The sequence below is a fragment of the Talpa europaea genome (genome assembly GCF_964194135.1).
Source record: "Talpa europaea genome assembly, chromosome: 3".
NCBI lineage: Eukaryota > Metazoa > Chordata > Mammalia > Eulipotyphla > Talpidae > Talpa > Talpa europaea.
In genome coordinates, this window is record NC_140069.1 from 1822345 (window position 1) to 1846847 (window position 24503).

Consider the following 24503-nt stretch of genomic DNA (forward strand, 5'->3'; position numbering starts at 1 on the left):
TGTTTAATGGGGCGCCCTGTGATTTCTGTTGTCTGTGAAAGAGGGACAATCTCCCCCTCGCATGTGAAGTGAATGATTTGCAAAGTGTGCCTTTAAACCTCCTTGAATGCACTGAGCATGCTTGTCCGGTTAATTTTGAATTTATTCATGGTAATGACTTTGCTCTGATTCTGTGGTTTATGCTCTTTATGCTCCTCTCAACATGAATTTTAATTCTCAATTGCATTTTGTTTTATGTTCTTAACAGGCAAAGGATTTTTCCTTTTTTTTTTTTTCCACAGAGGTGGGTTCTCTTTCCCCTCTTAACACTGCCTGGAATGAATTCAGCCCAGACCCCTTTTATTGCAGCACTTAATTATCCATGGTGAGCTCTTTTAACTTTCAGGCTTCCAGAAACTGACCACAGTAGAATAACAAGGAAGCGAAGAAGGCCCGTCCTTGGGAGAACCGGCACCCGATAGCCACGCATGCCCGCTGGGCCCCGGCGCCCCGCTCCTGTCTTCTGTGTCCGGGCGTGCAGACCGTTCCTCCCTTGTCTGTGCTCAACCTTTCTCCAGGCCTGAGCTTCGCAGCGCTTCCTGCTGGGGTGTGCTCGGGCTCCGTTTCCAGGAGGCCTGAGCTGCGGGTGGGAACTCAGCTGAGATGGTCTGAGGGACAGTTGTCATGCTGGGTGTGCTGGGGCACGACCTCGGGGAGTCCCCAGGCTGATCTGGCGAGTGGTGCCTGCTGGGAAGTGTGGGTTTGCGTGGGGGCTGTTCACCTGCAGAGGATCCGATGCTAGTAGGTGCCTGAGCGTGAGCGGGAAAATAGCATACGTGTTTTTATCTCTGAAACTTTTCAAAATAAGGGTATATGGAGACGCAGTTGAGTGTGGAGTGGGGGTAGAAGCGGGGTGTCTTGGGGTTTGGCCACAGGGATAAGTCGAGGTGCTGCTATAAGGCCCAAGCCAGCGGGGAGGCTGCAGACCGGAGGCTGCAGACCGGAGGCGTCTCTGGTGCTGCGGCCTAGATGCTGGACTTGCTGCTGCCTGACTTGACAGCTACCTGCTGGGGGTAGGGGTCAGGTCAAGGGCGCTGCCCCTGCTCTCCCCACCTCCGATCCACACCCCCCCCCCCCCCCCCCCCCCCCCCCCCCCGCTTGCTTCGGGCCTGGAGCTGGCCTTCAGCTGCCCGCTTCCCCTCAGAGCCGCGCTGCGCCTCAGGCCTCTTCTCTCTCTCAAAACACCGGCAGACACAGGTGGCTGATGTGCTGTGGGGAGGCTCTCCCAGCTCTGGGGCCATGTAATATGATTCCTCTTAGCTTCTAAATCTGAATGGCACCCCCTGCCATTCGGGTCACAGAATTGCGCCCCGGGAAGCCAGCCCGAGTCCATGGTTCCGTTCAGCTTGGGACTGTAATGAATGGAGCATTCACAGCAGTGGTTTCAGAATTTCCTCTTTTTTGCTACCTGCTTTCCCCACGCCGTTTGGAACCCCAGAAGAAGAGTTTGGGGGTGTTGGGCCTCCTCCAGTCATTCTAGCAGCTAGATGCCCCACCCCAGGCCCCTCGAAACAGAGCACTTCCTGGTGCCAACTGCTGCTTCCCGGCGCCCGTCCCATCCAGTGCATTCCCTGAAGCAGCTGCTTCAGGCAGAGCGACCTGTGGGCAACCTCAGGGAGCTCAGCCGTGCTCCTCCCACTTTCAGGCAAGGGGCGTAGGTGCCGTGTGCCAAGACTCCTGTTTCTAAAGACACGTGCCGCTTACGTGGGCGGTGCTGGTCAGCTCGCTCCCAGCCCCATGACCCTCGCCACGGGCAGTCTTAGGACATCGGCATCACCCCCACAGGCCGCCCTGAACTGCCCTCCCCCGCCCTCCCCCAGCCCCAGGCGCCCACCCCAACGGTCCTGGCGGGCGGTGAGCGCGGAGCCCTGCTCTCCAGGCCGAGTGCCGTCCATCGCGTGTGGACGGGCCTGTCTGCCCGGTCATCAGTTCACAGACATTCGCTGCCACGCCCCAGCTGCAGGCGTGACGGCACTGTGAGCGTCAGTTTTTGTGTGGCCAGAGGTTTCCAGCGGTCCTGGGGATGCTGAGCTCTGCGGCAGCCAGTGCTGAGCTTCCTGAGGAGCCGCCAGGTTCTTGTCCCCGCCGGTGGCCCTGTTCAATTCCTTGCCGGTGTGGGGCACTTGCCCTCGGCCTCCCTGCGCCTCCCTGCCCCGGTCCTGCCCCACCAGGGCGGAACTTCCCTGGTCTCGAGTGCCCCAGCTTTCCCGTGCTCCGGGGCCGTTGTGTGTTTTCTTTGGGAAACGTCTACTCGCGTCCTTTATTACCCCTTTTTAATTGGGTTGTTTGTGTTTTTATGAGTAAGTTGTCAGTCTTCTTTTATATTCTAGATGTAAGTCCTTTATCCAGTGTATAGTTTGCGAGACTTTTCTCCTATTTTGTGTTGTCTTTTCACTTTTTGACGGTGCCCTTTATTTACCCTTTGCTGCTGTCCAGTTTATCACGTGTCCTTTGTGCTTTGGCAGCATAGTGAAGGCCCACGATATTTATGTAATCTACACGCGAGGCAGTTTAGCCCTTCCAGCAGCTCTAGGAGTAGGTGCTGTGGCACCCCCAGTCTCTAGGCGAGGAAGCTGAGAGCGAGAGAAGGTCGAAGATGTGTTTGAGGGCCCAGCTGGTCAGGGTGATGTGGGCCTCAGAGGCACCACATTGTCCCCCTGCAGGAACCTCTTCCTAACAGCGCCCTGCTGCTTTGGTTTCTTACTGGGCTTTTTCTTGTGGGGAATTTCATCTTTGTTTACCTTGCAGAAGTCGGTGTGGGTTTAAGTGTAACCCAGGGGGAAGCTTGCTGTCAGAGAATTTCTGCAGAACAGGACCCCTCCTTCCCCCCACAAATGTGCCATTTACATGGATTTAAGTTGAAGACAATTGAGACCCAGTAAATTCAAGAAAATTTTTTTTTTTAAAGATTTATTTATTTATGCTGGGTACTGGCCAGAGATGCGGGCAGGTGAGAGGGGAGACAGGAGAGGTCTGCTGTGCCATGTGGGTAGCTCCATGGCTCACCAGGGATCAAACTCCATGCTGCAGGGGCTGCAGATTGCACAATAGTGCGGCGCTTAACCCCTTGCGCCACCAGGGCGGCCAAAGAAAACAATCTTTTTAACACTACTTAACTACCTGAAAGCATTTTGGAAAGGGTCCTGGCTCAGAGGAACTGTTGGGAGCTGACTTTTTGTCCAGATGGCCTAGCTGTGTGCAGCGTGAGCGCCAGCATCGAATTCCCAAGCATCTGCTCTTCTTACCTGTGATCGCCCTGGGACTTCTCTCCTTCCCCGAAGGTCCCTCCCCTCCCCACCTTAGCACAGCGGGACGACCCACCCCCCCACCCCCACCCCCACCAAGGGCCGACGTCTCTGGGGTCTCATGTATTTTTTTGGGGGCCCCCATGTGCATGTAAATAAATTTGATTTTCTCTTGTTACCCTGTCAGTTAGATTGCTAGACCAGCAAGGACCCAGACAGGAGGAAGGGGACACGCCCCCCCTCCCCACTCCTGTGGCAGCTGGCGGACCCAGCATGTCTGCCCACGCCTCCTCTGACCCGCCACGAGAAGCAGAGCCGTGGCTGCGGGTGTTCAGGGGAAGACTTTGATCCATTGCTTTCTGCTGACAAGGGAAGCAACCCCCCGTGCCAGGCTTCCAGAACAGTCGCCGTCTGCCTGCCTCTTGTTTTCTTGACTCGCGGTGTTCAGACGGTGCTGGGGGTGCTACAGACAGTGCGCGGGCTCGTGACTCACCATCTGCCCTGGCAGAACTGCCACAGCAGCCCCTGTTCATTTCGCAGGGAAGAGGGCTTCTCAGGTCTGTTTCAGGACCCTGGGATTTTGCGAAGACAGCCACGAACCGCTGGTGTCCCGCTGGCGCCAGGTCCCTCCTGGACACGCTCGGGTCCCCTCGCCAAGCAGATCATCAGTAGATTTGACAGGAGAAGTGTGACATTGATTTTTTGTCTTAATTCAAATAGTCTCCCTCGGCTAAGGCTACTAATGCTAACAAGTGAACGAAACTAATCTTGCTCTTGAATGTGGCCCGGACAGAGCCTGCATGTCTGTTCCGCTTCTTGGAGCCCTTGCAGCGTCTCAGCAGTGTGCGAGCTGTGTTAGAGGCCCGTCGCGTGTCTGCGGCCGGAAGCGGCTTCATCCTGACTGTCCACAGACTCCCACTGTCTCCCGGGAAAGGCCTCCCTCCTGTGATGCTGAGCTCGTGTCAGAATGACGGGGGTTGTGATCTCCAGGGCTTTCCTCGCCAGGTTTTGAAGTTTGCTATCAAGTATCGTTGTGGTGACATTGCTTGTTTATATTTTGGAGGTGTGGGGTCCTCCCTTCAGGGGTTGTGACCATAACACCCCCACCCCCAAACACCCCCAGACCCCCTCCACAGTCCACTGTGCTCCCTCCCCACTCAGTCAGAATTTTAGAAAGTGAATTCGTTTAAGTGTTGTAAAAGTTTCCCTAGAAACTTGATATTTGTGCTTTTGGGTTTTTAATTGATGAAAAATTTAAATGCATTCTTATTTATAAGCAGTTGTTTTCCACTAGGTATTTGTATACTCATTCTTAATGATGGGGAATGATTGTGTTAAGAGAGCACCTGATTTTTCTGTAATGTGAAAGTCATATTTGTGGTAGAGAACTGAGACAATATGGAGAAAGTAAATTTAAAGTGCTCTCCCCCACCTGGGACAAGTGGTAGTGAGCTTTGAAGTTGGGAGTTTTTCATCCTCCAACCTGTTCTTTTCTTTCTTTCTTTCTTTTTTTTTTTTTTAAGATTTATTTATTTATTTATACAAGCACTGGGTACCGTCAGAAGCGCGGGAGGGTGAGAGGATTCACCAGAGCCAGAGCGGGGAACAGAACAGGCAGACTGACGACATACACTGCTCAGGGGAGCAGCGGGCTACAGGAGAGGTCTGTGTACCATGTGGGACCCTCGCCTGGCGGCCGGGGATTGAACCGTGCTGCAGAGGCTGCTGGTAGCTTCGCAACCCAGTGCTCAACCGCTGCGCCACCGGGGAGGCCCCAACCTTGTTCTTCTTGTCCAAGGTTTTTTGCTTATTATGAGTTCCTTGAATCTTCTATATGAATTTTAGGATTAATTAGTCAATTTCTACAAAGAATCCAACTGGATTTTGATAGGGATGATATTGAATTTAGAATCCGTTTGGGGAACATTGCCAATTTTAAGAATTTGAAAATAAACAAAGAAAATGAAGGCAATATTAAAAGTCCCACTAGCGATTGGGGCATTGCTGTTAATATTTTAATTGTAACAGTGAAATTAAAAAAGGGAATATTGTGTCTTCTAATTCATGAACAGGTGATTTCTTTCCTTTTTTTTTTAGGAAAGAATATTAATTTAAACCAGCAATGTACTGAATTTTGAGAGTATGATTCCATACTTTTTTGGTTAAAACTTTCCTACAAGTATTTTATTTTTTTGATGATATTGGGAGTAGAAGGGTTTTCATAATTTCATTTTCAGATTGTGTACTACAACTGTATGGAAATATAATTAATTTTTGTATATTGGTCTTCTATCCTACAGCCTCGCTGAACTCATTTATTAGATGTAATAGTCATTTAGTGGGTTCCTTAGAATTTTTTCTATGCAAGAACATATCCTGAAAACAGATATTTGTACTTTTTCCTTCCAATCTGCATACTTCTACTTAATTTTCTTGCCAGATTGTCATGGCTATATAACTTCCAATAGCTTGTCCAATAGTTGTGGTGAGAGAGGCCATCTTTGTCTTATTCATGACTTTTGGGGGGGGGGGAATGTTTAGTCTTTTACATCAAGTATGATGTTTGCATTTTTTTATATGTTTATTCTTTAGTATTCTAATATAAAGAAGAGGTTTCCTTTCTCTCTCCACATCCACCCACCCATCCATCTATCCAAGTACCCACCCACCCACCCACCCACCCACCCTCCTGTCATTACTGCTGTGGACTCATGGATGCTTGTTTCATTCCGTGAGTGCTGACCCCCTGCTGTCCTGCTGTGCTTTGTAGTGCATTGGCAAGGGGGGTGAGAGGACACCCTTCAAGCCAGCTCCCCCTGGCCTAACCTGTCCTTCTTATATTGAGCACTTCCTCACTTTCTTGGTCAAGATATATGTGTACATTTTATGCTTTTTCTGTCCCATCTCTAAAATCGGACATTTCTCTACAGTGTTTTCACTGTTTTTGCTGGAGAATGGCATTGAGAAGCCCAAATTGGAGCACTCACATGCTCATTGCCTTGACGGTCATCATTGCCTCACCCCTTTGGGACTTTCATGCTGCTGTCCGCGACCATGAGGACAACCTAGTTCCAGCCCTGAGCCCCGGGTTCTTCATGGCCTTTACGCACACTCGTGGCACCAGCCCTCTGTGATACACGCTGCAGACGTTTGCTCCCAAGTTACTGATTGTTTTGGCCTTCTGGCATTTTGCTGAGTTTTTATGTGACTAAGTCAACCTGATTGTGAAACGGCTGTTGGCTGGAGTCATCCAGTCAGAGGGCCTTCCCCGCACCCCGAGGCTGGAGGGACTCAGCACGTTGTTGGAGCTTCTTCGCACTTGGAGCGAGGCCGGCTTGGACTTCCTCTTCGTGTTTGGCGTCGGCGTGGGCCTGCTTCCATCTTCTCCCAGTGACCAACAGGCGTCCCTGTGCCGCTGCCCAATGGCCCATCTCGGCCCGCTGTGAGGCCTGGAGGGGTTTCTTTTTTTTTTTTTTTAATATTTATTTATTTATTTATATAAGCACTGGGTACAGTCAGAAGCGCGGGAGGGTGAGAGAATTCACCAGAGCCAGAGCGGGGAGCAGAGCAGGCAGAAGGACCGAAGGACACTGCTGAGGGGAGCAGCGGGCGGCAGGAGAGGTCTGCGCGCCATGTGGGACCCTCCTCCGGTGGCCGGGGAGCAGCCGGGGATAAAACCGGCGCTGCAGAGGCTGCGGGCAACTTCACAACCCAGCGCTCAACTGCTGCGCCACCGGGGAGGCCCAGGAGGGGTTTCTTGCACACATGCGGCCTGTGTGATGCAGGTGTGGAGCCTCCCGGTCCTGCTGCCCACTGAGGGCAGCTTGTCTGCTGTCCAGGGCGGCCTGCGGGCGTGGCCGGAGCGTGGCCTCACGGTCTGCCCCGTGGGACTCCTCTTGCCCTCTGGTTCCTCTGTGTCTGGCGGCCTTGTGGCTCTCACTCTCCTGCCTCTTATTTCTGCTTTGCCTCCTCCTGTCATCTGCACCTGTCTTGGGCCTTGTGTGTGGTAGGAGCTTGGCAGCTCTCCCTTGCAGCTCTTGAATGGGTCATCTCATGATTGTTGGGTTGGTTCTTGCCTCATGTCTCCCCTGTGCCTTCCACTCCTGCAGCCTGGGCTCCACCTTGGCCTGGTGCTCAGACCCTGTCCACAGCCTTCAGGCTGGGCCTTGGTGGTTGCTCGCTCCCAAGGATCTCGGCAATGTGGTGTGGGACGTGGGGCCACAAAATGTCGAAAGGCATCTTGAAGGACCGAACCTACGGCTGCTGCTGTTTTCAGAGCTGGTTGTTCTTTTGCTGACGAAATCCAGTCTGCTTGCCCCCTAAGTCTCCGGTGAGCTGCGCCCTGTTCCCTCAGACTATGTAGTTCTGGGGCTACACAGGGCACTGTGCCCCAGTCGCCATCCGGGAGTTGTGTGCCGTTAAATGAACTCTTGTCATCAATGATGCCCTTTCTTCAAAAGAAGGGGGGTCATTCTCCCCTCCTCCCTGGCTGGGGACCTTTCTAGCACTCTGACCGTGTGGAGGTCATGAGGGTCATGTCTGCCGTGTGGAGGAGATGAGGGCCGTGAGCCTCATTGTCCATGAGCCTCTGCCATCTTTTCCTTCCTTTCTCTAAGCAGGAGCATAAGATCCAGCAGCGACGAGCTGCATCAGGCCTACCTGTCGTGCGCTACCTGTTCTTTAACCAGAAACAGGTGGTCACCCGTGAGGCACGTTGCGTGTAAGGGCGTAGTGCGGAGGACTTGGGCCCACGAGGGGCCCTGTGCAGGAGGGAGGAGCTCCGGGGCCTGGAGAACGAGTGGGGATCCCACCCCTCTGAGATGCTCCACGGATGCTGTGGGGCGGGGCGGGGCGTGCGTGGCACCCCCAGCACAGTCCTGGCTCCTTGGTCATGCAAAAACACGTGGCTTTGGTGGTGACGGTGTCACCAGCACCCCACGGGGAACCTGGGTGCTCCAGAGGGCGCCTTGCAGCTTGGGATGGAATTTCATTTCTTTGAGGACCCTGGGATTGTGTTGTTGGGTCTTGCTGATTTGAATCTATTTTTTAAAAAGTCTGTATTTTTAGATTTTTTCCAAGCATAACCCTTTCTGTTATTACTGTCCTGGCTGTATTTTCTCAAATGTGCAGGAAAACAAAACCCCAGGCCCCCGCCTCTTCCTGCTTCTCTTGTAGTTCTTTCTTCCCTGACCAGAAGAAGATTTTGCCTATGAAATTTTCTTGAGCTCCTTTCTGGAATCTCACTGTCCTTCTGCCCACCTGTCCACTTATTCCTGTCTTGCTCCAAAAAGCATCAAGAGAGGCAGCTTGCGGAAGAGTAGGACGTGGAGTGCGCAGTGAGGCCCTCCCGAGCTGGGCAATGGGTGAGGGTTTGCCTGGTTGCGGGCAGGGCGAGGCGCAGGCCCTGGGCCCAGAGTTACCAGTGTTGATGGCTGGTGCCCAGGCCCCCGGCTGCCGGGAGACAGAGGTGCTTGTGGGTTTGTTGTGCCTGTGAGATAAACCGTGGGCAGGAGGACCCAGCTTGTCCTGCTCCTGAGGGTTTGCAGAATGTTTGGGGCATTTCTGTGAAATCAAAGACTTTACCCCCCTCCCCATTCTGTTAATGCACATTTCCCAGAGCTCTTTGCCATGTGAGTTTGATGGCTGGAGAATTCGGGGTTGCCCAGAAACAGAAAACGACCCACCGCAGGACACTGGCAGTTAGCGGTCATCGTGGTCAGTGCCTTGCGGTTCGGGAGATGCCTTCCTGTCCTCTGTCTCCATCTGAGGAGCTGCTGTGTGTTCTGTGCGCGTCCAGGGTGTGAGACCGGTGGGCGGAGCTGTCTGCAGAGAGCCCAGCCAGTGTTGGTGGACGGGTCACTTCACATGATGCGTTTCATGGTCTTTACTGAAGCTTCAGCAGGGAGGACATTTGCTCTGAGTCAACAACGCTGGATGCAACTCTTTGATGCTGAGACAGGGCTATACGAGCCGCGGGGTCTTTAAAAACAGTCTTGTTACTTAAATTGCAGTAGGGATATCTAAACTTTATCTTATTTGTGTCCCTCTCTTAAACTCACACAGGAGCGGGACAGGAAAAACCAAAGATTACCGTTTCCTCCTCTGGTTTGCAGGCGCCCTCACCACCAATGGCATCAACGCCGACACGAGCACCGAGATTGGGCGTGCGAAGAACTGCCTCAGCCCCGAGGACATCATCGACAGATACAAGGAGGCCATCTCCTACTACAGCAAGGTGATGGCGCCGCTTTGCGAGCCCTGTGTGGCTTTAGCCGGAAGCTCCGACTTCATGTTGTGTGCGGCCCGACTTCCCCACCCTGTGTGGCTTTAGCCGGAAGCTCCGACTTCACGTTGTGTGCGGCCCGACTTCCCCACCCTGTGTGGCTTTAGCCGGAAGCTCCGACTTCACGTTGTGTGCAGCCCGACTTCCCCACGCTGCCCAGAGCACCCTTGCGGTCACTGAAATGCAGTGACAGGACTAGTGTTTGCACACTCCCAGATTGGTGGCGAGCACCACACCCCATACATGGCCCCAGCCCCCCCGCCCTGGCCACCTCCCTCTCTGAGGGAGAAGCAGCACCAGAGCGACTGCCGAGTCCCCAGTCCCTCGTGGGCTCCCCGGGCCAGGTCGGGCTCTCTGCCGTGTTGCCCTGGAGCGCGGCGAAGCCCCTGCTCCCTCCTTCCCTTGTCTCTGCTTGCCCCTCACCTTGGGGCCGTCACGGGATTGAGCAGCAGGAACGAGTAGCTGAGACAGAAATCAGAAAGCCAGGGACAAAGACGAGATATGAGGAGCTAGAATTTTCGCAGCAAAGTGAAATGAATTCACAGCCAGTGCATTAACGCCGCAGGGGTGAGAGGGCCCAAGGTGTGTGGAGACGGGGGTGTGACGGGGCGCGCAGCCATGTGGCCCCCGAGGCTGTTGTGCAGTCTGGTAAATGTCCCCGTCATGCTTACGTCACTTGGCCATGTGCACGCGCGTTTCTGTGGCGCACCAGCCCACCCGGTCCCAGCAGCCCCTCCGACCAGGGCCGCTCACGGGGCAGGGGCTGTCGGGGCCTCTGCAGCAGGACAGAACCTCTCCCCGCCGCGCTAACCTACGTGCCTCTCACCCCTGCAGTATAAGAACGCTGGGGTGATCGAGCTGGAAGCTTGTGTCAAAGCCGTGCGTGTCCTCGCCATCCAGAAGCGGAGCATGGAGGCGTCCGAATTCCTGCAGAACGCGGTCTACATTAATCTCCGACAGGTGGGTGTGCCTCTGCAGGGGCGGGGACGCGCCTTCTGGGACACCCCTGACAAACCCACGCGCCTGAGCATGGTGGCCTCACCCACATGGCTGTTGCTCTCCGTCTTCTGTCGTGCTGCTCTGCGTCTCTGTGCTGTGGCCCTTTGCCTTCAGAGTTCAGAATTCTCTTTCTTTTCAAAAAATTTTGTTCCATTGGAGAAGCAGCTTTGCCCCGTCCCTGCTCCGTGACCTTGAACAAGCGTCTGTCCGCCACCTGGCTTTGTCCCTCGGGAAGTGGTTGCCATTTGTAACCCGTCCGGCTCCTTTTGCCAGCAGGCAACCCACAAATATTATTTAGTCCGAGTCTGGATAGGTTCCTAATAAAACAAAATCATTAGAACATTTATTACATAAGAACTAATTATGCACATACTTATTCCATAATTAGAACGTTAGGACATAATAAAACGAAAACATTAGAACACGTCGCTAGTGCAAAATCCCAAAATTGGTGCCCTAGAAAGATTTGAGACTTCCAGTTAGTCCCACTTGGAGTTCACGGGAAAGGGCAGCAAAGACCCCAAGCAGGCTGCTTGTGTGCGGCGCGGGGCCGGGCCTCCGATGCCGGCTCTGGACGGCCATTGTCGGTGAGTGCTTGGTGCGGTGGGGAGCAGGGCCTGATGGCAGGCCCAGCCCTCGCTGAGCTGGCCCTTCAGTCCCAGAGGCACACAGTTACGGGAGCTCGGGGTGCTGAGGAAGCAAGTGGCCCAAGGACCCAGTGACTTAGGTGGGGGAGGAGGGCCGGGGGTTCCCACTGCCTGCGGGAGAGTGGAGAGAACCCCCGAGATGGGTGGGGAGAAGAGCGTCCCTCAGGGAGGGGGCTCTGCCGGTTCACGCTGGAAGGAAGCAGCCAGCAGGGGGCTGGTGGGGGGCAGCGGGGGTCCGGAGGGACCAGGTGGAGAGCTGGCGTTTGCTCTGAGAACGGTGGGCTTTGGCAGAGAGGCCGGGAGTGGGTAGAGTTTCTTTGTCTTGAATGGAGGCTGGCGCTGGAGGGAGCCACCCATGGGAGCAGCTGTCAGCAGCTGGACAGGCGAGTGTCCATCTGTGTGCTGGGCCCGAGGGAGGCCCCAGTCTGGCCTGTCTGGGGCCGGGTCATGCTGTGGGGTGAGGAGGGAAGATGGGACCTCAGGTGTGAAAAGACAGGCCTGTGGGCCTGGGGCTGAGGTTGTGGGGAGACCGAGCCTTGCGCCCACGTGTGTGAGTGTGTCTCTAGCACCCAGGTCCAGCACCCTCGCATTTTGCTGTCCTGACTGAGGAGCAGTTTCATTTTCTAAGTAGAAAGAAGTAAAGAGAAACCAGGGTTAATCGACACCTCAGGCCTAACGAGGCTCCTGCGTAGGCTTTGATGCCCCACATGTTTATGTCCGGAGCCTGGGGCTGACTCTGGCTCCAGTCTCCCCACCCCTCAGCCGGCCTGTCTCTGCCCTCGGGCCCTCATCGTGGCCACTTTCCCAGCCACATGACGGGGGTGAGGCCACCGAGTGGGTAAGCCGAGGTAGCTGCCTGCCTAACCCCGGAGGGGGAGACACTCAGAACAAAGCCAACACCCTAGCACAAGCGCTCGGACTGCAGGAGACAATGCCCCAAACCTGTCAGTTTTGGAGGGCAGAGCACAGGCAGCCAGTGAGCTGGCAGTGCCCCACAGAGGCCTGGCAGGGAGGGTAGGGAGACCTTCCCATAAAGCTGGGGGGTGCTTTGGTCACTGGGAAGGCGGCTGCCAGGAGAGGCCGCCTCAGTAGTGCTGGCGAATAGAGACCCCACCTCTGGGCTGTGTCCTTAGATCACTGACTGTGGTGTCAGGGTGTCTGCTGGGTGCTGGGCGCTGAGCCGGGCAGTGGATTTTGAGGGTGACCAGACCAGGCACATGCCGCCTAGGGGGCCAGCTGAGGAGGTGCCTGCAGAGGTCAGGTGTGAGGAAAGCCCCCGAGGAGGGTCTCTATGGAGGGGAAACCAGCCGCCAAAGGACACAAGAGCCCTTTGAGGTGGGGGCTGGGAGCAAATGCAACCTGGGCCTATACCCCGAGGGCCTGAGGATGGGGCGTGGGAGGGACTATGCTGGAAAGGCAGGCTGGGGACATGTCCTGTAGGTTGCAGGTCCAAGCACAGAAGTGTAGGAGAGTCAGTCAGGTTGGTGCTGAGGGGCGGAGTCAGGGCTCCAGCCCCATCCTGCCACGTGGGAGCTGTGGGCCTTGAGCGACACCCTCTGTCTTTCTACCTGTTGAGATCTTCATCTGTACAGGAGAGAAACCCTGGGTCACAGGCGACTGGTGCTGGTGTGAGGCTCCCAGCCTCACACGGGACAGCCCAGGCGCTGTCCGTGTCTGCCCGGGAGGCCACCAGCCAGGCCGGAGGGCTTTGGGATGTGGTCAGTGAGAGCGGAAGGTGGCCACCCCGAGCCTGCCGGAGCCCCACTGCAGCCTCCCCTGCTTGCTGGGCTGGGCGGGGGAGACTGCAGGGCCCCCTGTCTGGGACTTGCTTGCCCCCAAGGACCAGTTGTCTTTGCAAGAGAGTGTTGAGCATCTGGGCCTGCTACCTAGCTGGCCTCACAGGTGGGGGGAATAATGCAGATACTTCACCAAGTGGAATGTTTTTCCTTAACTTGCTCGCTCTGTCCTCCCTGACAACACTAGGGGTCAGCAGAGACCGCCGGAGGGCAGATTGCTGCTGCTGGGGCGGGCTGGCTGGCAGCCAAGCTCCCTGCCCTGCCTGAGTTCCCCCAACGTGACACTTCACTTTCCTTGACTCATCGCGGCTTTTGCCAGATGAGCAGACAGCAAAATAATGAGTTCTGGTGGGATTTTATAATAACAATAAAGCAGAGGGGTCTGTCATTTTTCTGAAATAGAATGGGCTTTTTGGTTCTTGATCAAGTGTGTTCCTTTGTGGAACTGATGAGTTGTATCTTCCTGGGAACGATCTTGACTAACGTGGAAATCTCGAAAGCGTTGGAGAAGCGATCGCTGTGGGTACCTCCTGCTCTGAGAAGCCCCGTGCAAACATGAAAACAGACAGACAATACCTTTGGTGGAATGGTGCAGGGCAGGGTGTCCGCCCCACAGGCACGGGTTTCTCTGCCTTTCGTAGCAATACGGACAGGTCTGTCTGGCCTTGTTCCCGAGAGCAGCTGAGGGTGATTATCCAGCTTCAGCACACAGCAGTGTGCGTTTTGCTTAATTACTATGTATAAATGAGTGTGTTGAGCAGGTAGATTTAAAAAAAAAAGATTTATTTATTTTTAAAGATTTATTTATGCATACAAGAGCAGGGCAAAGGTGTGGGGGGTGAGAGGATTCACCAGAGACAGAGTGGGGAGCAGAGCAGGCAGACTGACTGAAATCCACTGCTGAGGGGAGCAGCGGGTGAGATAGGAGAGGTCTGCCGCGCCATGTGGTTGCTCCCTGGCTGGCTGGGGATTGAACTTGTGCTGCAGAGGCTGCAGATTGCTTCATAGTGCGGTGCTTAACCCCTTGCGCCACCAGGGAGGCCAGATTTATTTATTTATCGATACAAGAGCTGGGGCACAGGCCAGAGGTGCAGGAGTGAGAGGATTCACCAGAGACCGAGTGGGGAGCAGAACAGGCGGATCCACTGAAATCCACGGCTGAGGGGAGCAGTGGGGAGACAGGAGAGGTCTGCTGCGCCATGTGGGTAGCTCCCTGGGATCAAACTCGTGTTGTATTGGCTGAGGATAGCTTCATATTGCTGTGCTTAACCCCTTGCGCCACCAGGAAGGCCCCATGAGCAGATAGATTTTATAGGCACATGTTGAGCCTATTAAAAAGGAGACAAACTTTGGTGCCCTTAGGATTCAAGCACCATTCATCACCGTGTGCCCTGGCCTACAGTGGCCCTGGCCTGCTGTGCGATCTCCCTGAGGCTGTTCACGAATCTGTGAGCGGGCTGCTGGAGTCGTCGTAGGCAGGCGTCACGTCAAGGTGCATGTGGAGCGCGGTGCCCCGCTGGGCCCGCCGAGAGCAATCAGTATGTGTCTGTCCTGTGGTGAGTCTGGGTGCCAGCGGCAGCTTGGGGTGCGTGGGCCAGTGAGTGGCACTTCACAGGCTGAGGACGTGCCCATTTTCTTGAAGCCCGTAACTCTGTATCATGTGCAGCGATGGCTGTGCACACGGGACAGCCAGGCTGAGAGCTGCAGGCTCTTCATTCCTAGGGTGACAGGGTCTCTGAGAAGCTGCTCCTTCCCTCGCTTACATGGCCCTAGAGTTGGGGCCGTGGGCAAGTCAACTGTGGCCTCGGAGGCCGACCTGGGCCTGCTGCTTGCGCTTACAGCCTGGAGGAAGAAGCAGGCCCGGCGTGGACAGGCCTGGAGGAGGGGTCAGTTCTGCAAAGGAGGGAACTTGCCTGGCACAAAGGTGGGGGGACTGTGCAGCCGGGCGCTCTGGTGGTGTCAGCCCCAAGACTAGATCTGTCACCACCGAGGAGGGCGTGGGGAGCCCCCTGTCATGACTGAGGGGGACGCCAGCCATACTTATGCTACGTGAGCTCCCGCTTGTTGCAGGCATGTAACTAGGCGGGAGCAGATTTTGGCCACAGTCTTAGCTGTTGCTGAGCACTTTCTCATATGCAGTTTAGGGGCAAGGAACCTGGGGGTGGGGAGTTGCGGGCTGGGGTTCCCTGTCGGCACCGCCGTGGGCCCCTGCACCTCCTTGTCCCAGCCGTGTCGCTACCTCATGCTGGGCCCATTGATGGTAGGGAAGGACTTGTTTGAAAAACTAGGGAGAAAGCCCCACTCCTTAACAGATGTGGAACACCCTCGGGGGCCCCGTCTCTTCAGCCCCATGCCTGGCTTCTCCAGGCCTCTGTTCAGGGATGATTCTGGGCCACTGCAGAAGCTTTGGGCCCATGTGCCGTTGCCGAGGGTCTGTGACCTCTTGTCCCCAGTTAATTTTCTCTTCAAAGCCATTTGAATTTTCTGCAGGCCGCTCTGGCCAGATGGAAGAAGAGCCTCTTTAAGCATCTTGATGCAGTTCCTTGATGAGGCTGTTGCTAAGGAAACCTAGCCAAAACCTGGGGACAGGCACAAAGTCCTTGTCACTGCAGAACTTGATGTCCGCTTAAGCTCCGAATCAGGGCGGTGGGGAGACTCAGAAAGGATCTCTAAGCTGGAAGGGCCCTGGGAGAGACCAGCTGGGTCCTGCTGCCCGGTGGAGTGGGTGAGGCGCTTGCCGCCAGGCCCTGGGGTGGCCTCAGATCCCCACTGGGAGCCCAGGAGGTGACGGGAGAGGGGCGAGTGACTGTGTTGCCTGGGCTGGTCCGAGCTGCTGGGGCGAGCCCCATATGGACGTGTGTGGCTGGCAGACGCCGCTGTTGGCGCGACGTGACCTGACAGTGCCCTGGTGTCCTCCTTGGCTCGGGAGCCCTGGAGAGACAGACGCTGGGTCTCCCGGGTGAGGAAACCTACTCGCGCCTGCGTTCCTAGGGCCCAGCCGCCCTTGCCTACCCAGCCTCCTCCTCCTCGCCTGGATTTTTGTTGTTACATTGCATTTAGAGGATGGTTGAGACGCCTTCTTGGAATGAGGTGGCATGCAAAATGTAAACAGAGCATAACAGATGCTGCTTTTAGAAATTCTCAGCTGTTTACCCCAGCAGTCGCTGAAAAACAGGCCTGAGAGCAGAACTGAGTGCTGTCACAGGCGGCGCCGCCTGCAGCCTGGACCGGGCCAGGCTCCCCTCTCTTGGCCAGGCAGGCAGTCTCGCCGGGGCCGGGCTCGGCCGTGTGTGTTGGGTGAAGTGGGGGTGGCATGCGGGGCCTCGGCCACAGCTCCGGCTCTCCCACCGCCGTGTTGGCCGCAATGGCAGGGACCTTTGCGGATGTGCGCGGGGTCGGGTCAGGAGCTTGGCACACGTTCCCGCGCCCAGCCTTGATGCCTCCTGTGTGGAGCTGCTGGCCACGTGTGATTTGCACAATTTAGAAAGATTTCAAAGCTTGTGGGAGTCGTGCTGTGCGCAGTGCACCTTGCCCTAGGGGCTGGCGTTTGCCCATCAGCGCCAACTGCCTTGCGTGGGGCTCAGTGCGCTCTGGGGCCGGCTGGGCCAGCGCCGCCTCTGTTTATGGCGGGTGATACCCCACCCTGCAGGCTTCCCACGCTCTGCACGCTCATTCATCAGTGGATGGGCGTCGGGTTGTTTCCACCTTTGGCTATTTTGAATAAATGCTGCTGTGAACACTCTTGTGCAAATTTTCACGAGAACATGTGTCTCCAATCCAGGTGGGTCTTTTCAGTTCCACCTGGGAGTGGAGTAGCTGAGTCACGCGGGAACGCTCTGGTTAACCTTGAGGTGCTGGGGCAGGTGGTGGATGCCGGCCTGGGCTTCAGGGCGTTAGTGTGGCAGCAGCACTGCATGGGCCAGAAGTCCATGTCCACTCGCCTCTGGTGAGTCTTGCTGCGGGCCTCAGGTGAGGACCTGGCAGGCCCGGGGGAGTGAGGCTGGAGGGAGGCACAGCGGAGCTCCGCTGGCAGAACTGAACTGTGGGCCTGTGCTGTGGATGTCCTGGGTGGTGGTGGTGGTGGTGGGGCGATGTGCCCTGGCTCGGCACGTGGCTCGCTGTGTCACAGGCAGGGACACTGGTTCTGTCACTGCATGGCTGGGCGGCTTTGCACAGGCTCTTACTCTGCCTTGAGCTCTGAGTTTTCTTGTGTGCCAGTGGCAGTAACGGCGGGGCTGTCGCCTTGCTCACGGCAGGTGCGCTGGGTCGCTGGCGTCCGAGGCGCTGCCGGAGCACTGTTGGCATAGCACGTCCTGGGGCTGGTGGGGGAGCTCAGCGAGGTGGTGGGTGAAAGATGCCAGTGAAAGGCCCAGAGCCGTAGATGGTGTTGACAATTCACATTACTCGTGTGGGTCTGTTTATTTTCTGTTTTTGCAAAGTGTTGTTTGAGGGAAGTCCCTGCTCAAATCCCAGTGTCTGGGCTCACCCCCATTATGAAGGAATTTAAGTAGTTGTCTTCCGTGCTAGCAAACTCTTGTTGCAGAGAATATGGGCCTTTTAGCAAAAAGACAGGATGACTCTTCCGTGGGGCTCGTAATAAGCTTCTGGAGCGTCCACGTGAATCGCTCCCGTGCTTTTCTTGGCGGGTGGAATGGCCGTTGTGGTCACTCCACTCTCCCTCTCTTCAGTGTTTCCCGTTGTCTTTTTTTATGAAAAAACTTTTAAAAAAGGTGTTCCCATTGTCACGTCTTTCAAAAGCCTTTCACTTTCTGTGCCCCAGCTCTCCGAGGAGGAGAAGATCCAGCGCTACAGCATCCTGTCCGAGCTGTACGAGCTGATCGGCTTCCACCGCAAGTCGGCCTTCTTCAAGCGCGTGGCGGCCATGCAGTGCGTGGCGCCCAGCGTGGCTGAGCCCGGCTGGCGGGCCTGCTACAAGCTGCTCCTGGAGACGCTCCCCGGCTACAGCCTGTCGCTCGACCCCAAGGACTTCAACAAAGGTGCTGGGCAACTGCGCCGGAGCGGAAAGGCTCTTCTTTGGTCAGCAGGAGCCGCCCGAGCGCCCGCTCCACTGCCGCGGTGCGCCCCTGGCTGCACCAGGAGTCAGGATCCCCTCTGAGCGGGCGTGGCGTGTCCTCCACACCTGCCCGAAAACCTAAGAACACTACTCGTGGTCCAGCTAAGTCAGCAAAAACCAACCCGGAGTGAGAATGCCTGGGAGCGTGCGGGTGCCGCTGCCACCCATGCCGGGCCTGACCTGCGCTCGCTGGAGGAGTGAAGCAGGCGACGTGTGTCCTTTGAAAATAACATAAATAGCACACTCCCAGCCACTCTCTCTTCTCGCGGGACACGCCCGCCATTTTGTGAAGGAGATGGGAGAGGGGGCCAGATCAGATAGCGGGAGGACATGATGCAGCTCAGCAGGCCCCATTCTAACGAGAACAGCGAGTCACCTTGAACCGCTCTTGACGGTGCCCCGAGGACTGGATGGAGACCCGCTGCAGGGTGGGAGGCAGCTGGCCAGGTCTTGGGACCTGTTCGTGCTCCCCCTCTGCGGGACGGGGCTTGCCTGCTGGGCCACGTGGGTCTCTGTCCGCGTGGCCACGCGGGAGGGTTTGCTCAGCCTTTCCCCACACAGGGAGTTAAATTTCCCGCAAGAACTCTTGGGGGGCAAGTGGATCTGCTCAAAGGTGACAGTTGGTGTTAGAAACTCTTACCTTGGCACATTTTTCAAATGCAAGAGTTAAAAATTTTATGACTGGGTCATATGCTGCAAATCTGTTTTAAGAATAAAATCCTTAAGATTCAGATTTTATAGGAGGAACAATTTGAATCACATAGAAATTATGACTAGTTCACTATTTTGTGTTAAGAAGATTTATACTCAGTCTCGCTCATAGGAGCTGAATCATTATCATTAAGAGCTCACTGAAGCGTGTTGGACTCCTAAGTGAGACAACCTGATGGGAAGGTCCGTTGAATTGGGTCACTTTGGAATCTGTCACGAGGTTGCCACGCTGACTTGGGCGTCTGAGTCCTTCCAAAGATCTCCCTGTTCCTTCGGCCTTTGACCGCAGCTCCTTTGGGTGGCGTGGGTGTGTTGCAGGGGCGTCTCCTCTGCTCTCCACCCCTGTTGTTGCTTGAAAGGCTCCGCCCCCTCCCCACCCCCAACTCTGGAGGATTCTGTGAGCCGACTGGTGGCTTTTGGTATGCGTCTGGGTCTGGTCAGTTCCCAGGACTTCAGTTAAGCAAATTCTGAGATAACTGAGATCTGTAGAGATTAGGGGCAGTGATACAACAAGCCTATTGTCCAAGTTGAATGATCACCAAGGTGTTGCTGGATTGGTTTTTGCTCATTCCCAGTTGAGGGTTTTGACGGCAAACCCCAGACACCACGTGTCAGAGTGTAGGACTGAAGAGGGGCTCCTGCTTCGCAGGCTCTCGGCACGATGCGCCTGTGCTGAGTGCTTCTGCGCCGCACCCCTTGGGCCCGAGGGTACCTGATAGCAGGCCCAGCCGGCTGCAGGGAAATGAAGGGCTGACCAGAGAGTGGCCGGAGCTCACAGCCCTCCCGGCGCCTGCAGATCGCACTCGGAGTGCAGCAGCCCCTGGCACTGGTCAGCTTGAGGGGCAGGGAGGGGAGGGTGGGGCTGTGAGAGGAGTAGCCCTCTCAGAGCTAGAAGCCTCGCTCCCCCGCCCCCGCTGCTGGGCACACCCTCCAGCAGGGGCTTATTTGTTTGGGTTCCTGCTGCCACGTCTTCTTCATGAAGGCTTTCAAGGTGGAAATACTTAAACAATACTGGTTGCCTTCCTGAGATGGGCTAGAGAACAGTGAACTCCTGTGATCCTGAAAAGACACGGCTCCATGGCTGTGCCTCGACCTCCCGCCTTTAATTTCAAATATGCTGCGTTCCCAACTTTTCTTTTTTTTAAAAAAGTTTTCAGTTTTTTTTTTTTTTAAAGATTTGTTTATTTATTTATACAAGCACTGGGTACAGTCAGAAGCGCGGGAGGGTGAGAGGATTCACCAGAGCCAGAGCGGGGAGCAGAGCAGGCAGAAGGACCGAAGGACACTGCTGAGGGGAGCAGCGCGCGGCAGGAGAGGTCTGCGCGCCATGTGGGACCCTCCTCCAGTGGCCGGGGAGCAGCCGGGGATCGAACCGGCGCCGCAGAGGCTGCGGGCAGCTTCGCAACCCAGCGCTCAACTGCTGCGCCACTGGGGAGGCCCTGCGTTCCCAACTTTTCTTATAGAGAAACATGCTTTGAAATTTCACGCTCTTGGTCATTGCTGGAAGACCCATCCCCAAAATGCACGTCTAGCTCAGCTCACGCCACTGAAAACAATCTCTGTTTGGCTTCGTTGTAATTATTCCACATTGGGTTGTTTTGTCAATTGTGTCTTCGCATTTCTAACATGCGGGCACGTTGCTTCCTGGGGGTGGGCAGCCCAGGAGGTTCCACTGCATTTGCTGGCGGAGCCAGAGCCATTGGTCTTCGGGCACCGGTCTCAGGGCGAAGTAACCCGCTCCGAGAGGGACCTGTGCGGGGCCTGTCACCCTCGCTGAGGCCCGTGACTGTCGTTGCAGGCATGCACCGGGGCTGGGCCGCCGTCCAGATGCGGCTGCTCCACGAGCTGGTCTATGCCTCCCGCAGGATGGGGACCCCTGCCCTCTCCGTCCGGCACCTGTCCTTCCTGCTGCAGACCATGCTGGATTTTCTGTCGGATCAAGGTGAGTGGGCGGGCGTGAGTGGGTGGGTGCGCTGCTGTTGGCCCCGCTGGTAGGAGACACCTGCTTACACCGGCCTGGGTGTCCCTGCTGCCCCCTCACGCCTGAGGCGCGGCTCCCTCGTGCCAGCCCAGGGTCTCTTTCTCCACCCGGCTTCCAGCCTCCAGCACGGGCTCCCCCGGGCTCCTGCATTGCAGGCCCCACATGCCAGAACCTGACATTGAGGGAGAGGGTGCCCAGCTAGGCATGGGCCCCTGCCATCTTGTGACCAGTGCCCCCCACTTTGTGTCCTCGGGAATCCCATCTTACTCCCAGAACCAGAGGCAGACAGTGCTGGTGCTCACGTCACCTGGCATCTGCTCAGGTTGAGGCCACTTTCTGCTGCACTTTCCCTGGTCGTCTCACCTGTGTCCCCCACGTCAGCTGCATCTTGGGCTTCGGCCATGGTCTGTTTATTTCCAACCCCATTCCCGACTGTTTACTTCCCCGGCAGGACGTCGCTCGCTCGGGCAGGCCACGGGCCACAGTCAGCACACCCCAGAGGGACTGTGTGCTGGGCTCAGGGTGGGCCCAGGATGTGGAGGTGACCCTGTGCTCTTGGGATCAGCACCCATGCAGGGCCAGGAGTGAGGTGGGCAGACCCCCACGCCCCAGTTCTCACCAGTTTGAGAGCCTGTGTCTGTACACGTGAGGGCAGTGTGCTGCTCTGTCCCTTTCCTGTGATGGTGGTGATCCCGTCCTGGGTCGTGGGGCGCCCCGTCTCCCAGGTGGTCTGAGGGCCAGTGGTGTATGGCAGGACCTCCCCGTGACTGAGCTCTGAGCTCCACCACGGCACTTGCAAGCCGGGGCCTGGTTGCCTTTAAGATCACGAAGTAGCTCACCGCCTCCGGGAAGCTGCTCCAAGCGAGGCGCAGAAAACCTCCAGCACAGACGCGACACTAACACACGTTGGTGTTTTAAGCAGAAAAAAATGAGAACCCTAGTTTAGGACGCGGTTCCAAGGCACGCCCAGGAGCCCCGTCGGCTCCTCTCGTGTGTCTCCCCCTCGCCTGCCGTTTCTTTTGGCTGCTTCACACCAGACCTGTGAGCTGCCTTGGACGGCAGGCATGCCCTCCCGGCGGCAGCAGCTGCTGGCCCCGCACTCCTCAGAGGCGACTCCCAGAGGGCCCCACGCCGCCTGTGCTGGCTGCGCCCCCTCCGCAGGTGTCTGCAAGCCGTCAGACCTCGTGGTTACTTGTGTCCTCCTGTGTGTGGGGCCCCAGGGACCCCGCCAGACACAGCTGGAGAGAGGTCCCGGCATCGCCTCCTGTGTGTGCCGCCCTTTACCTTCAGTGTCACCTTTGAGTGGCGTTTCCTTCATGCCACCTGCAGGCCCAGCAGTGGGAGCTGCTGGATGATGTGCAGTGAGGGAGGGACAGAGGAGCAGGCAGAGCTCCCGGGACAGCCAGAACCTGGTGTGGGGCTGGGCCCTGCTGGCCCCTCTGTTGCTCATGTATGAATTTCTGCTTTTGGTTAGTGAGTAGCTCTCCCCGGCCCCTGAGGGTGCTTGCTGCCCACCCTGCTGCTGGTCCCCTGGGAGTTCTTGAGCCTCCCCATGGCCCAGGACCCAGTGTTCAGCAGTCATTCTGAGTAGACCCAGTTTCTAGTGATGTCCGCACCCAGGGCCCTTGGCTGTGGGTCTGTTCTCCTGGTGCCACATCCCCCAGGCCTCCCACTGAGGTGTGTCCAGCGTCACGCAGCTGAGTCCTGATCCAGTGGGCCCGGACCAGAGCAGCCCACCTCCGCCTGCCTCACCTCCAAGGTGTCCTCTCTGCGCGTCCTCCTGCCCGTGGCAGGGCCTCCCCTGCCCTGTCTCGCTACCACACGGCTCCTGTCTCCACTCTTGACCTCCCCTGGGAAGCCTTTCGCGGTCCCGGGCTGACGAGGCATTCCTGTTGCTTCTCTTCCCTGTCTTGCCGTTCTGGGGACGGGCATGCACGCCCCCCCCCCCCCACCCCGGCCCCCTCGAGCCCTGTGCAAGCAGAGCTGGCTGGCTACCTGAGGCCGTTTTAACCAATGATCTGAGGACTCTTGAGTAAAGGAGACGAACCTGGACCTTTGATCCCATCCGACAATTAGCCGGCTCCCGAAAGGCCTGCGTGGGATGGCATTTGGCTAATTGGAGTCCTCTGAGAAAAGGGCAGAAGCCAGGAGGTGGGAGAGGTCCTTTCCACTCACCTCCACCTCTCGGCACCGCAACCCTCAGATCAATAATTAAGTTCTTCCTGGGCCTTCATTTTCTCATTTGCACAACTAGGATGTTACAAATTGTATGACAGTTTGTTATTTTAATGGCAGAAGTTATAATTTATCGAATGACCTTTCTTCTGGGGCGCTCGTGGCATGTTGGTGGAGTTGATAATTAACATTTCTAAATATCGCTGCATTGAAATTAAGTGCGGGCTGGAAGAGCAGCCGAGGAAGAAAAACGATGATACTGGGCTTGACGAGGGCACCCTCTGGCCGCCTTCTGTGAGCAAACGGTCCTGGTTCCCTGCGGCTGAAGACGCGCCGTCCAGGACGGTGCCCCCGCCCGTGTGGGGAAGGCGGCAGCGCTGCAGTTTCTCGGGACGGGCCCCAGTCCAGGATCCCGCCACCGCCTGCAGGGCGGGCGTGGGGCTGCCCTCGGGAAGCCTGGCTGTGGCGCTTCGCACGGTCACTGGCTTGAAAGAGCTGTGGAAAGACCTAGGCGTGAGGAAGGGCCCGCTGAGGCCGTGGGAAGAGCTCTGCATCCTGGGAGCCCTGCTGCAGTGTGGGGCGTTGGCAGTCGTGCGGTGCTGTGCCGGCGGCGGGGGTGCTGCCTCTTCCCCAGTCTAGCTGCTTTGCTAGGCCGGCTGGGACTGCGCCGGCTCCGCGGGCCGTCCGTTGGGCTGGAAGGGCTCTGCGGCTGCAGGCCTGTGTTTGCTGGAGGACTCTGGGTTTCGTGGAAAACCTGCATGAGCTCCCGTGCCCCTCTGACAGGTGGGGCCGTCACAGGTTGGCCTCAGCGCACCAGCTCCCAGACAGCCTCCCTGGAGCAGAACTTGCCTGAAGCTGTCTCTCCGTGTGCTGATGGCTCGGTTCTCCCCCCATGCAGCTCCTCAGCCTCTCCCTGTACCACGCCCTTCACCCCTGTTGCGGCACCCTCAGTTTCCAAAGCGGTGGCTGCTTCTCATTGCTCCCGGCACCAATCAGCAAGACCCAGTGCGTCTGGCAATTCCTCCTTTGGCTTCCAGGACGCCTGCTGGTCCCTTCTGAGTCTCACTGCCTGGTTGTCGCCTGACCCCCACGGGGTACAGCTGGGCCTCACCACTGGCCTGCCGCCGCCTCTGTCTGCTCCCACTCCCGGGCGATTTCTCTCTGTCCATGCCTTGAAATGCCCTTTAGACCCCAGGGGCTCTTAAATAAACTTCTGTGCCCCTGACTCTCCCCACGCTTCTTCCCACACAGCTGTCTAACTTGGACTTGACCTTTCCAATAGAAGCTCATCTTTATTTCCTCCCGAAGATGCGCGTCACCTGTTGTCACCTGCAGTCCAGTAACATCCTTTGTCTCCGAGTCTTCTTTTCTCACACCCACCTCTGCCCTCCGGGGCCCTCCTTGGTGATCAGCACTCTCCCTGCCCTGGCCCCTGGCCCTGGCCCCCAGGAGGCCTGTTCCAGCACCGCCACGTCCAGCCCGGCTACGCTCATCATCCTGCCTTCCGAGTGGAAGGAGTCCCTCTGATTCTGGTGGAACCAAGTGGTTTCTCT

General features: G+C 56.7%; 1 protein-coding gene across 6 annotated transcripts in view; it reads left to right on the forward strand.

Moving 5' to 3' along the window:
- TRAPPC9 (trafficking protein particle complex subunit 9) overlaps positions 1-24503 on the forward strand; it is a gene marked incomplete at its 5' end in the record, with an annotated part of 197730 nt that overhangs the window by 18508 nt on the left and 154719 nt on the right. For 5 of the 6 annotated variants that reach the window (XM_084230212.1, XM_084230214.1, XM_084230213.1 and 2 more), the window contains 4 exons: positions 9398-9519; positions 10402-10527; positions 17790-18006; positions 20593-20736. In XM_084230212.1, coding sequence (XP_084086338.1) covers positions 9398-9519; positions 10402-10527; positions 17790-18006; positions 20593-20736 — 609 coding nt within the window. The remainder of the gene's footprint in view (positions 1-9397; positions 9520-10401; positions 10528-17789; positions 18007-20592; positions 20737-24503) is intronic. The other variant, XM_084230215.1, reaches the window with a different exon arrangement.